Here is a 13,487-nt window from a genome sequence, read left to right as displayed (position 1 = left end):
GGTGCATTGTGTCATTAGGCACTCTATTTAAAATGAATGGGCTGTAACATACCTCAACGCCCAATAATTTTGGTGCTCTTGCATTTTTTGCTTCGTACCACACACACATTGAAGAGAAAGAATCATTATTGGTGTCAGCTGCAGCAACCACCACCCCACCATTAGTGTCAGTGGCAAAAATAGTAACTCCCAGGATTGTTGTCAGCGACTGCGATAACCCCACTGCAAGGCTTAGTAACCACTTTGGTCAGAGTTCTGCTTTGAACACTCCCTCCCAATTGGTGGTTAGTGGCAGTGTTTTTTACCCATTGGTGGTTACTATAGGGCAAGTGTGACACTACCCCCGCCCACATTGGTGGTCACAGCAGTGGCAGTGAAATTTAAAACCCCCCTACCTGATCACACTCTCTCCTCCCTCCAAAGAGGCTAGGACCATACTTGTACTGTTGGACAAAGATCGATCTGTCTAAATGTGTATTTTAGGGATGGCTGCAAAATATATCTGTACTCCTGGATGGACAGTATGGAATTTCAATGCCACGTGCTGAACCACATAGAGCGTTCTAGTGTCGGACACCTCGCTGCCACTCTGCAAAGTTCACAGGTACCAAACAGTGGTGGTTCAACCCAGGATACTACAGGCCATATACAGAGAGCCTGCATCCAGGGCATCAAGTGGGCAAAAATCCCTGTCACTTTACATGTGACCAAATTAGAAAAATGTGGGCGCAAATATAACTACAGAATTTCAAATCACTAAGGCCCCATTCACACACAAATCGGCCTGCACGTACAGCTCCGTGCGGGACCGTACCAAGTAGCTGCCGGGAAGGACAGGGGCTGTGTGTGATTAGTATGCAGCCCCCGTCCTTCTCTATGGGGCTACCCGGCTGTACGCCCCCCTACGCTCACCTCAAGTGCAGGTCCGTAGGGGTGCGGGTTTTCTGGCCGGGACGCATACAGGATCCATTCTGGCGGCGTATGAATACGATCACCCGCACCCCCACGGACCTGCAATTGAGGTGAGCGTAGGGGGGCGTACGGCCACGTAGCCCCATAGAGAAGGAGGGGGGCTGCATACTAATCACACGCAGCCCCTGTCCTTCCCAGCAGCTACTTGGTACGGCCCCACACGGAGCTGTACGTGCAGGCCGATTTGTGTGTGAATGGGGCCAAAATATTATGCCCTATGTACTTTTCTCTGGAGCCCATGAAAAAACAGCCGCTATGATGGGTTACCTTTACTGAAGATCAATCCTGTTTCTAGCAGCATGACCTGCCCCTGTTCGCATCCATCTTTGCAATAAACTGCCTATTTTTGGTCACTACTAGAGGGTACAGTTTAGAGACAGGAGGTCTGCTCTGCATTAGTCTAAATGAGCAGTAGTTCTGCTGGTAGCACTGCATGATGTACTTAGAGCCAGGAGGCTGCACAAAATATTGCCGGAAACAAGGATTCTCTTCAGAAAGGTAACCAATCATATTGGCATTGTAGGCTATGAAATGTACAGATGTATTCATTTTAGTGACAGGGCAGTATACTTTAACATTTCTAACACATTTACTAGACTTATAATCAAAGGCTGGATTCGCACCTTTGAGTTTTAAAGCAAATGTATTCCCATATAAATCAATGGAAGCACGTCAATAAATCAAACTTACAGTTTTAGAGAAGAGGTTTAATAGTACGTAATACAGATTTAAGTGATAAACAAGGGTCAGACTTCCTTCCATGCAATGCCCGTTTATTCAATGCAAAACTGATCACATTCAAGTGCGACAGGGAGCCTCGATTATTGCCCCCAACAAAGACTGAACAAAATCTGGGTGTAAATAATAGGGATTTGCTTGAATAACTCAATGATGGAAAAGTTGTACCTAAAAGAGGTTGTCAAAAACTAAGACCATCCAAAAATGGCACTGCGTTTGGATAGAACTGGGCACATTTCTATTACCTGCATGGTTTAGAGGGATTTAAAGTAAACCTGTAGGAAGAGAAATATAAAATCAACTACTGCTGACCTGTCCTGATATTAGTTACCTGGCTTGTAAGGCTGATCCCGTGGATTTAAACACTGAATCACTGCTTAAGAACAAGCAAGCAGGCCAAAGGTTAGCAAGCTGTTATCATTTTCAGGGGGTCAGCAATGGTGGACCATATTTCCCTCAGGACAGTTCCCCTTAGGTATTTGATGCTCCTATTATACAGCGTTTTCATTCAAGCAGTCCTTTGTATTCCTCATGTAAATCAGCCACATCATCTTGAGACACGCGCTTCCAACCATCCTCTTGAACATGGTACAGATTCACCACTCCACCAGAGTAAGCATCACGGTACGTGGCCTGGTAAATTGAGCGTCGTGCCAACTCCTGAGCTTCCTCTATTTCCATATCATAGTCATATCCTCTATCCAGGACACCATAGGCATACAAAGAACCTGAGCCCACTGAGAACACGGAGCCAGACACACGGTTACCTTCACTGTCCACGTAGTATAGACCTGGGCAGAGAAGAGCACATATTAAATATTGAAATACATTCGCAGTAGCAACCTATTACTTCCGCTCTAGCAGCCACTGGAGCCAGAGATTCGAGTGAGTATATCTTTGTTATTTTAGCTCCCTAGACAAAATGATCACCTAACCCTTGCAGTGCGGGGGTAGACCCACTGTAAGGGTAAGATTATGCCCAGAGTTCTTCTTTAAGAACGTGGTGTCAGCCCTGCCTACCTAATTTCTGATGGGTTACAAAGAACAGAGACCTCGTCTCATGTCCTTCCCCCCTCTTTGTGCACAGGAAGTTATCAGCTCACAAAATGTCTAGTAAAATCAACAGATAATGTTTGCACTTATTAAACTGTTATTACAAAATTATTTAAATGGTGTATTTGGCAAATCAAAAAAGGAAGAAAATAGATGTTCATTGTTAGGGTTTACATACACATAAATTTACACAATTTGAATTTTTTATCACACACACAAAGCAGGTAAACCAGAGGAGAAAGAAAAGAGAAAAAAAAAACCAAAACAAAAAAAACTGTTGAGACACCAGTGGACGACTTAATTGCTAATGAGAACCAATTGTTTCACAGTGGTTTTACCTATACCGGGTCAGTGAGGGCTTATTGCAAAGCTTCTTTACTGCTTGTTAAAAATATCTAAACCCAACAACAAAATTACATACATACATACATACATACATACACACATACATACATACACACATACATACATACACACATACATACATTAATTTTCATGAGTGAAAAGAGAATGCAGCCCTCATCATTGAAAGACAGAAATACTTCAGTGGCTACAAGAATCTTTTAGAAGGTTAACTATACCAAAATGGACACACACTAGCAAAGTAAAGGTTGGCGACTAGAAGCAGGGAACACAGAAGATGCAGACATCCAACACACCCTGAAGTGTTGGATGCTGAAGATTCTACCAGCAGTGTACCTCTGAAAGGCAGCAAAGACTGGAGTCATGGGCAGTGATACTGGGAGGTATTGTTACTGTTCTTTTACAGGCTGCTTTTTGTTTTCTTTTCCTATATAAAATCTAAACTGCTGCTGCCTGTGTTGTATCACGACAGGGAGAAGGCCAAAAACGGGGCTTTGGAGGGCACAATTAATCATACAGGATGCAGGGTTGATGGTCCAAAATGTAGATGAATTCACTATTGGTTAAAGTAAAATGAAAACCCTTAAAAGTAGAAGTATTGGGAGCATAAAATATAGAGAGCCGAGTGATCATTATTATACAGGATTTATATAATCGCCAACAGTTTGTGCAACGCTTATATATAAGGAAGACATTACAGATACAATACAAGAAAAGACAAGATGGTAAGGAGGGCCCTGCCCGTGAGAGCTTACAATTGCTGATCACTGTGTTCTCCCTGCAGAGAGCCGTGACCATCAGTCATCAGTCCCCGCAGGGATTCTCCACCGCTTATTGGAGGGACAGACAGGGGAGGGGGTGGGCACAGCTAGCTTTGACTCTAGAGAGGCACAACCAGCTGTCAGGCAGCAGGGTGGATCCCGACAATATTGTCAGGATCCTTCCCGGCTGCAGCACGGCTCTGTGCTGTCAGCAAATGGTGGACATTAACCCAATATCACAGATGCAGAGACAGATAATGAACACTTACTAGCCCCCTTGATTATGGCTGAGCCACTTCTATGAGAAAAAAAAAAAAAAAGCTGAAGGCTGGATATCCACATTTGCTGTATGCAATATACAAAGATGAAAGGAGCTTACTCTTAAATGCAAAGCAAAAACACCAGAGTATGCAATGTTGTGATATTAAAGGGCATCTATTTTGTCAGAAACAAAAATAAATATATTTCTATATTGAATTTCTATGAGATCTATCCCACTCCTCCATTGAAGATGCCCATAGGGTGTGCTTCCTCAATGCACTGACAATTCACTCAGCTCACAACTCTCGCATAGCTTGCCTTCTGAACTACAACTCAACGTCTGAACAATGTGACATCATTGCTTGCTGGAAGCAGTGCATGATGGGATATGTAGTCTTGAGAAAGAGATTACATAAAGCAGCAGGGAAAGAAGTAAAGCACACTGGGAGTCCAGGAAGTTGATGAAAGTGATGGACAGACAGAAGGCAGCACTCACTACATAAAAGGGATTTTTCATGTAAGCTTTGATTGCATAAAAAAAAAAACAAGTCTAGTATGTACTCCTATTACAATGCTGATGAGGATTCTATATATGACATGAATTTACAACTCCTTTAGAGCAAAATTTCAGACTCACCTGGCCCCCTCTTGTCCCATCCACAGATCATGGTTCCCATAGATAGCCCCATGCCTTTGTACTGATATACCATATTAGCCAGCAGTTTGGATGCTGCTGCAACAGATATTCGCTCCTTGTTTCGCAGCTCATAGATGCGGCACTGACGAGCCAGAAGCCTCTCCCAGAAGCTACAGTCAGCGGCACCTCCGGCCATTGTGCCCAACAGGTAAGGATTGATTTCAATTACTTTCTTCACTGTCTGTGAAGCGATGTATGACCCAGCTGTAGCACGGGAGTCAACAGCCACGATGACGCCATGTCGAAACTAACAAAGAAAAGTCACAATTAGAAATATATACATGCATCCTGTCATTCAAGATGTGCAGTTCATTTGAAGTGTAGTTTGTGAAATGTGAAATCAGCCTTTCTAACATGGAGGAACACTTGAATTAACTTTCGGTCTCATCTACTACATCAAAGCATTGAGGTCATGTGTACAGCACTGTTTGGCCGCAGTGCTACCATTGCGGCAGGCGGAGGTAAAAGTGCAGCTCAATCGTGTTATTTTACTGCCCCCTGAACTGAATCTGCAACTTTTTCCTGGAGCAGTTGTCATAGTGCGCTGGTATAAAGTCATGATTTTGCTTTTCTTTATTAGAGTAGGAAGGATTAGAATCTCCATCAGGTTATTGTTAAGAAAAATATTTTGGTTGGAGTTCCTTGTTCAAGCTTTAAGGAAAAGTGGAACCATTAACCATAACAAAACGCTACGCTACCTTTACCCAGGACAAATGAGAATACTGTAGCTGGCTCATTTCCAAAGACAATTTCCCTTCACGTGTTTAATACAAACACATTTTACATCTCTTCTACGCTTTGGTTATTCTCTGTGAAGCTAAACAGAACCAAGTATTGTGGATGTTCATTCGATCAGGTTTCAAAACCTGTATTCTGAGCCATCAAGTGAGAACAGGACACCACAACCCTAAATTTACTAATACAACTAAATACTCTAAATGGGGCTGTGAAGGTGTCACAGCAGGAGTGAAAAAGGACACAATTACATTATAACAAACAAATCACGTCTCTATCGTGTTAACTTTGTATTGCAGCATGCGGGGCAAGGGGGATAGGACTGTCATACTTGCCACAGCATAGTAGCACATTATGACAGTTATATCCTAGTCCGCCCTCTTCCAGTGCCGTCCAATCCACACTCATGTTGCCGCTGCCCTCCGGCACTTCTCCAGAGCAGCAATTTCTTACTGTGGCCACCGATGACGGAACTCCTGCACATGCGCTTTGGAGTAACATTATCCCAGTGCCTGACTCCTACTCAGCATCATACAGATGCCTAGGAATGGACTGATGGTACACACTACACATGTGCCACACGCAGTGTACATGTAAAAACGAATTGTCAGGAGAAAAGGGAAAGAGGTTTGTTTTTTGTATGGCAGAAAAGATATGCAAAGTTGCTTAAACCCCAACAAAAATTACATGCTGGCATTTCTTTTGGTTTTACTTCTACTTTAAAACTGAAGGGAAAAAATAACCATTAAAAATAACCATTAAGTTGGCCTGACCCAGCAAGCCAGTGTGCATGAGCCCGTAAGGTGGATCTGTACCCCCTTTTACTAAAAATCATATCAGCGCACACACACAGCTCCGCATGCTGATATGAAATTGTCTTACATTCAGTTATATAAACTAGGGATGCACTGACACCGATACTAGTATCGATGTCGGTGCAGATACCGTACTCGCCCAAATGCCCCGATGCCTAGCCCGATACTTCCTGTATCAGGAAGCCGGGCAGCGCGTCTTCACACGCTGCCCAGTTTCCTGATTGGCCGTGAAGCCGCTCCATGCTCTCTCGTCACTTGTGATGAGAGAGCATGGAGCCAACTTCCTGACCAGTCAGGAAGCCGTACAGCGTGAAATGACGCGTTGCCCGGCCTCCTGATTGGTCGGGAACCCGGCATCATGCTCCCTCGTCACCTGATGACGAGAAAGCATGGACCCGTCCTCACGACCAATTAGAAAGCAGGGCACTGCGTCATTACACGGTGCCCGGCTTCCATGATTGGCCAGCAAGAAAGCTCTGGCTGGGTACCGGAGGAAGTCCGCTGCTGGCTGGAGAGGCCCCCGGGGGTTACAGGCTGGACATGCCGAGGTGAGAGGGGACAGAACTCCAAACTGCAGAGACATGCTGGATCTTATTAGTATTGGGATTCATATGGGACGACTTTCTTGTTAAATCGGGAAGCCGGGTGGCGAGTCTTTACACGCTGCCCGGCTAATCAGGAAGCCAGGTGGCGAGTCATTACACGCCACCTGGCTTCCTGAATGGGACTTCTGGTACTCGGTAATTGGTATCGGCGAGTACCGAGAGAAAAAGTATCGGTACTCAGTACCAAAATACCGGTATCGGTGCATCCCTAATATAAACATTATTTTACTTACAATTAGTTTCTCCACTTCCTGGTCCTCTTTAGGCATTAGTGATGTAGCCCATGCCAGCCTGGGAAGATTACATCACTGTGCATTGCTGGGAAATCTCATCTTTAATCTCAAGAGATGCATGGTCACATGTCCAAGTCACATGCGCCAGAGTTCCAGGAAGAAAAGGGAGATGGATTCATCTGCCCTTAGTAAAAATGGCCACTGTGAGAAGACTGGGGAAGTAAAGAGGAAAAAGGAATGCAAAGAATACAAAGCCGGCAATTATCTAGAAGTATCTGTTTGTAGATTGTCATTACTAAACATTTCTAAAAGGTGTGTTGGTTGTTATTTTAAAGATAAGGGTAAAGGTTCCTCTTTAAAATAAACAAAAAAACCTGCCATGCCAAACACAGGTTGCCATTGCTGGTCGCACCTTCTGAAAATGCCTAATCAGTGTAGATCTTCGAGTTCATGCACACAGGCTATCGAAATCTTCCCATCCACACTGAATCTTTCTTCCAGAAGCTAGCAGAAAACAATGTGTAAAAATGCGCACTTTGGCACTCATGTTTAGAAGCGTATGCATGTGACCTCACTCTACTGATCAGAATATTAATTTATTGAGATGAGCCTGGGCTTAGTGCAACCCCAGTTTGCCTAAGCCTGCTCAAAACTGTGACCGCCACCGGCCCACTCAGCAGCAACTGTGGTGTGGGAGTTCCACGTCCCTTTGTGAGGTACAGATGTGTACAGGGCCTGGAGAGGAAGGGGTAGGGCAGTCCGGTGTTGAGCAGGCTTGGCTGAACTCAGATGAACTGGGTGCACACCAAGCCTGGGCTTATCATTCGTGGCCACTAGATCAGAGGTGGACAAACTCAGGCCCTCCAGCTGTGGTGAAACTACTAAATCCCATCATGCATCTGTCTCTGAGAATCATGACTAAGCTGTGAGAATCTTGAAATGCCTCATGGGATTTGGAGTTCCAACACAGCTGGAGGGCCGGAGTTGCCCACCCCTGCACTAGAGGGAATTTACACACATAAGCTCCTCGCAGAACGCTGCTCTAACATCCAGATTTAAACGCTACAGCGTGCATGGACACAATGGCTGAAATAGCGGTTTTCAGATACATAAAAACAATTGGAAAATGCTGCAAAAAGCTGCGTTTTCTGCCCATGTGTATGAGGCCTCATACTACTACTGTATGTTTTACATAAAGCATCTACGTCTCATACACTGAGTCCTGTAATACAATGAAATGACACAGAGGGGAATTTATCAAAACTGAAGCAGGCTATGGCTTCTATCTAGCTTTAATCAGCTATTATCTTTTATTTTCATAGCTTACTGAGCAAACTGAAGGGAGGAGCTGATTGGTCACTATGGGCAACTGCTCCAGATTGGATATATTCTCCCCAGACTGCTTTAGAAGTTCTTGCCACGGCAAGCTATCCCTCACAACACATGACCGTCCATTGTTTTATAGTAGGAATTGAATACAAGCAGCACTCTAATAAGCGGCAGACATAACAAAGGAAAAGCTCAATCCTCCTCTTTCCCCCCTCCCCGGTCAGCACCTTAAAGGCCAGTGTCGTTGTCCCATGTAAGAACTCGATCCCGGGCTCCGCCGTGCCTTGTCCCGCTCCGGGGATCATTTGAAAGCTCAGGCCATCCGTGTTCAGGCCGCAATGTGTCGGATAATCCTGCTGCTGCTTCCACAATAGACCCTCCGATCTAACAACACTAGCCAGCGCCATGTTCTCTCCTGAGCAAAGCACCGCCGGCGTGACTTCGATTATTGGGCAGCGCGTCTCCTGGCTGTTACATCACTATGACAAAGCACTATAGCGGCCATGTTGGAAAGGGGCATGACTGAGCTGAGGAAAGCCTGCCAGCGCCATGTTAAGAAAGGGATGACTTGTGGCTAGACACAGACATTGGTGGGGCCTTCCTATTGAAAGCAAAGTGCCAGCACATGCTTGTGCTGAATGTTATTAAAGCAGCTTCTAGAAATTGTCATGGCCCTGTTCACACATCAATGACAAAAAAAAAAAAAAGGCTTGTGTACTTTTTTTGCACGGCAAGTGTCAAGCTGCAAGCAACGCATTGCTCAGATGCAATCAGGCACCACTGAAAAGAACGGGATTCTTGTTGTGCATCAGGAAATGCACAACAAAACACTCAGGTGCGAATGTGGTCCGAGACCTCATTCACAAGGCTACAACAAAATAAACGTTTTTTAGCGGTGAGTTGAGCAGAGCGACTTTGAGTGACATTGAGCTACAGTGCACATTTTGACGCGCTATGTAGCGCTTCTTTTGGCATTTTACCACAGAGACTTTGTAGCTGCTGCATTGGACTGTATCCAATCAAAAGAGGTATTTGATGTGACATAATTCCTTTTTCGGTTCCCTGCTTTTGTGGAGAGTGTAATTTCTGGGCAAAAGTGACATTGTTGTAGCGTGACATCACGCTGCAATGTCGTGGAAAAACGCTGGTAATGAGCGACATTGAGCTACACCAAATTGAAATAGCCAATAGCAATCTAGCTATTCATTCCTATGCTGTTTTTGTGTGTTTTTTTTATTCTGACGGCAGCAGCTGTCAGAATACAAAAAAAAACAGCAGATAGCATGGGAAGCATTAGCTTCTTTGCTATCTGCCATAATTTCAGGGGGGGTGCTCTCTTCCTTGTTGTTGCCCCCCGTGCCCTTCTCATTCCAGGGCACCTTCCTGAAATGAGAAGGGCACCTCCCTGAAATGGCTTATTGCAGTTTGGGACCATCACTATAACCTGATATACTCACCTCAGCCTTCTGGACATTGGCATCTGCTGCCATCTTGAGCTCCCAGGAGTTTATTCACTTCAGCATCTGGTAGATGCTGGGATTGTATACTGAGGTGCACGTGCACAGTAAGGTAAGTATTGTTTAATATAGAAGAGAAAGAGGGGTACAGCTACCATAACTATATGGGGGCAGATGCCATTTACACGGCACTAGCACCCTTGAAGGCACTGACAGTATAGGAAATTTCTATACTCGTCAGCGCCATCTACCGTGTTTCCCCGAAAATAAGACACTGTCTTATATTTTTTTTGGCTCAAAATAACATACTAGGTCTTATTTTCGGGGTAGGTCTTTTTTTTTTCTTCTTTTAATGTACAACAATGAACAATCCACACTTATTCATGTACAAAAATGTGGTGATCAGGGCAATCAGTGGTGCTGTACCTTTCCAAGAGCAATTTGCTAACCAATCGCTGGTCAGAATGAGGGAAGCGCGGTTGCACTATCGATTCCTCACAGGCGGAGTGCATTTGGTATCACTCCGCTTGTGACAGGAGCCGGAGCTATAGAGGAAGCAACGGCTTATGCGGATCTGCTCCCTCCAGTGCCGCCTCGCTTCCTCTAGCGCTGGCTTCATTGGCACTAGGTCTTATTATCGTGATAGGTCTTATTTTCAGGGAAACAGGATAGGGATGCTAGTAAATGAACCCTATACTATTTCTCTTTTGCAATACAAAAAACCTTCCTGTTTGCAAGTTTTTAAAACACAGCTATATTTCCAGTTTAAGTAGTGGTGAACTGACCTCCCGCCTACACTGACCATCTATGCAAGGGATCAATGCTTTACTGACATCCAGTGTAAGGGGTCACTTACCACCACTACACATGCCACATTCTTATTCTTTCATTTATTCCCGTATCTACAACTTACTGATCACACTAATGTACTATGAATTGTAGATCTATCATTTTCTATCAGGGGTTTTCTCAGAGATGAATATTATTTCATAGGTTCAGCAAAAACGGTTCATTTTGTGAGGAGCTTGGGCTGCGGTGTCAATGTGGACCAACACTGCAGCCCGCTATCAAATCTCTTCCCCTGGGTTTGCTCTGGTGGGAAAGACAACAAAGTTATTACAGATTATCCAAAAACGATAAAACACACTACAGGGTTGTACAATCTGTACAGCACTGGGATCCTACTCTCTAGTCTATAGCAGGGTGTTTAGCCACCAACCCACTTGTGGTTCCCAGTTGCTGTGGTGGTGTTTGCACATATACTGGAAAAATAGGAAATAGAACAATAGTAGTTTCATGTTAGTTTTATATTTGCACAAAATAATGATTGATAGATCTGCTTAAAATATTGGGAAATCATTTACTGAAACATCAAGTCGATAGATGCAGTAACAGTTTCATATACAGCATGCAGAGACATGACCTAAGCAACAAGGAAACATGACTTGATTTCACCATTTGTATAGAGCATAGTTCATTTTTATGCATCATGATGCTGCTTCTTGTTTATCAATTTCTGCTTCTATTTGAAAAAGCTTGGTCTTGCACCTTACCTCGAGGTATCTTATGTCAAGAAGCACAGAGGGGTGTCTAAAATGTGTTGAATGGAGCTTCCTATATGTATCTTGTGTCTTTAAACAGCCCTTGATGCATGAAACATTATACTGTTGCACTGTTTACATTCATACAGGATTTTATAAGTATATATGATGCCATTCCGAAATTCTTCTGCATGGACCATTTAAGCAGCGGGAGGAAAGCATTAGAATAATCACTGCCATAAGAGGTTTTATACAGAAAATGGCTTTGCAGACTGTCTGTGGCTGGGATAAAGACTCTTCAGTTCAGGCAGGAAGAAATAGCCTTCATTTCTTTCCAAATGTGATTTTATCACATGCTCCTTGTCTACTTCAGAGAGCTTGTGACTTTTCCTCTCCTCACCATCGCAGCACTGGTCCCCCACCACCAGCACATGGCACTACCACCCTTGCCTTTCTGTATGCAGATGGTGTTGCTGTTGCAACAGACTCTCGTGCCTCCGCTGGAAATCTTGTCTGCAGCCCTGACAGCCGTAAAGCATTTGTTATCCACCGTCATTTGCTGGTCACCACTTCTGGGAGTTCGGCCGACTGCCTATTCTTTAAAAGAGCTTTGGCCAGACAGTGCAGGCTCTACCAGTTGCAGAATGGGTACATGCCAACAGTCCGAGGAGCAGCTAAAATGTTGAGTGTCCTGATGATGCCATTCCGAGGAACCAAAGTTTGTGCTGCTGTCACTTTATGTGGATGGGACAGAGATGGCCCTTGCATCTGTTATGTATATAATGATGGGACTCGTCTCAGCTCAGATATCATCTCAGTTGGATCAGGTTCTCCATATGCATACAGCATTATAGATGAGGGCTACAAACCTGGAATGAAGGAAGAGGAAGCCCGCCAATTAGCTAGAAGAGCAGTGTGCCATGCAGGCCGAAGAGATGCCTATTCTGGTGGACTAGTGGATGTGTACTGGGTGAAAGAAGGAGGCTGTGAAATGGATCCAAGAGAAGACTTGGCGCAACTTTATGAACGTATAGTAGAAGAAACAAATGCTGAGAAACAAACCTCAGCAGCTGCCCCCTCCTTACAAAACCCTATAAACCGTTAGTGTGGTCCAAAAAAGGTCTCTTTTTACAACCGCATTGTTTATTTAATGGGTTGTAAAGTTTCTATTCACCAATGTTTTTTTCCTACTAATGAATTTTATTTAGCTATTAACTGAATGTGATTGGAAAGCATCAGTGCTTTGACTTTGGTATCGTTACTTTTCCAATGTGAACACAGGTGTGTTTGGATTGGAGTTAGCAGAGATACACATGGGCACTCATGTAAGTTATCCCTTCATGCTGCTGTGCCAAATTAAAAATGGGCCGCAGTGTTGTGGTCCACATTGACTCCGCAGTCCGCATTCTTTGCTATGACTCCCCACTGAAGGATGCCGTTGTTTGCAGATTGTGCCAGCAGTATATACACAGATGTACAGTGTATTCCCTGAAGCAGCGTTTTCAATGCTAATGCGATTTTTTGTTTTTAGAGGCAGTCTGGTGAATAAACATTTTGTATGAAATATTTATATTTGAAATTGTCACAGTTTACCAGTGCACAGTAGTTACCATATTAGTGTAATGGTATGTATTGTTAATCGATTTCATTACTTCCTATATATCCACCCATAGAAAGGACACTATGGAAGCATTTAATAGTAAATATGGTAATGACTCTTCATAGTTCTAAGAAATATAATTAGACAGCAGAACAATATTTAAGAAGTACAATAGGTTTTCAAAGAAGTATTTCTGGTTGTCAATGTCCAATTTTCAAATGTGTTGCCATCACTAATCTTAAAGTATAACTAAATGGGGGCACTTGTTCTCTTAAAAACCTTTTAACCACTTGCTGCCCGGAGCAATTTCTTACATTTGCACACACA

At 43.8% G+C, this 13,487-nt stretch overlaps 2 protein-coding genes across 2 annotated transcripts; one reads left to right on the top strand and one right to left on the bottom strand.

Moving 5' to 3' along the window:
- Positions 1–2,180: 2,180 nt before the first annotated feature.
- Positions 2,181–9,044, bottom strand: LOC108786751 (proteasome subunit beta type-5-like). Its single transcript, XM_018556109.1, has 3 exons — positions 8,790–9,044; positions 4,786–5,092; positions 2,181–2,501 (listed from the first exon to the last, which is right to left on the bottom strand). Exons 1-3 carry the CDS (start codon positions 8,967–8,969, stop codon positions 2,215–2,217), a joined length of 774 nt encoding a protein of 257 aa, XP_018411611.1. The 5' UTR covers positions 8,970–9,044; the 3' UTR covers positions 2,181–2,214.
- Positions 9,045–10,092: 1,048 nt separating this feature from the next.
- LOC108786744 (proteasome subunit beta type-11-like) lies at positions 10,093–12,665 on the top strand. The gene is made up of 2 exons (XM_018556101.1): positions 10,093–10,131; positions 11,934–12,665. Exons 1-2 carry the CDS (start codon positions 10,093–10,095, stop codon positions 12,663–12,665), a joined length of 771 nt encoding a protein of 256 aa, XP_018411603.1.
- Positions 12,666–13,487: the final 822 nt, after the last annotated feature.

This window comes from Nanorana parkeri, unplaced genomic scaffold, assembly GCF_000935625.1.
Source record: "Nanorana parkeri isolate BGI_ZX_2015 unplaced genomic scaffold, ASM93562v1 scaffold225, whole genome shotgun sequence".
Taxonomy (NCBI): Eukaryota; Metazoa; Chordata; class Amphibia; order Anura; family Dicroglossidae; genus Nanorana; species Nanorana parkeri.
The sequence above is the reverse complement of the archived record's forward strand: the minus strand, read 5'-3'. Positions and strand labels throughout refer to the sequence as shown.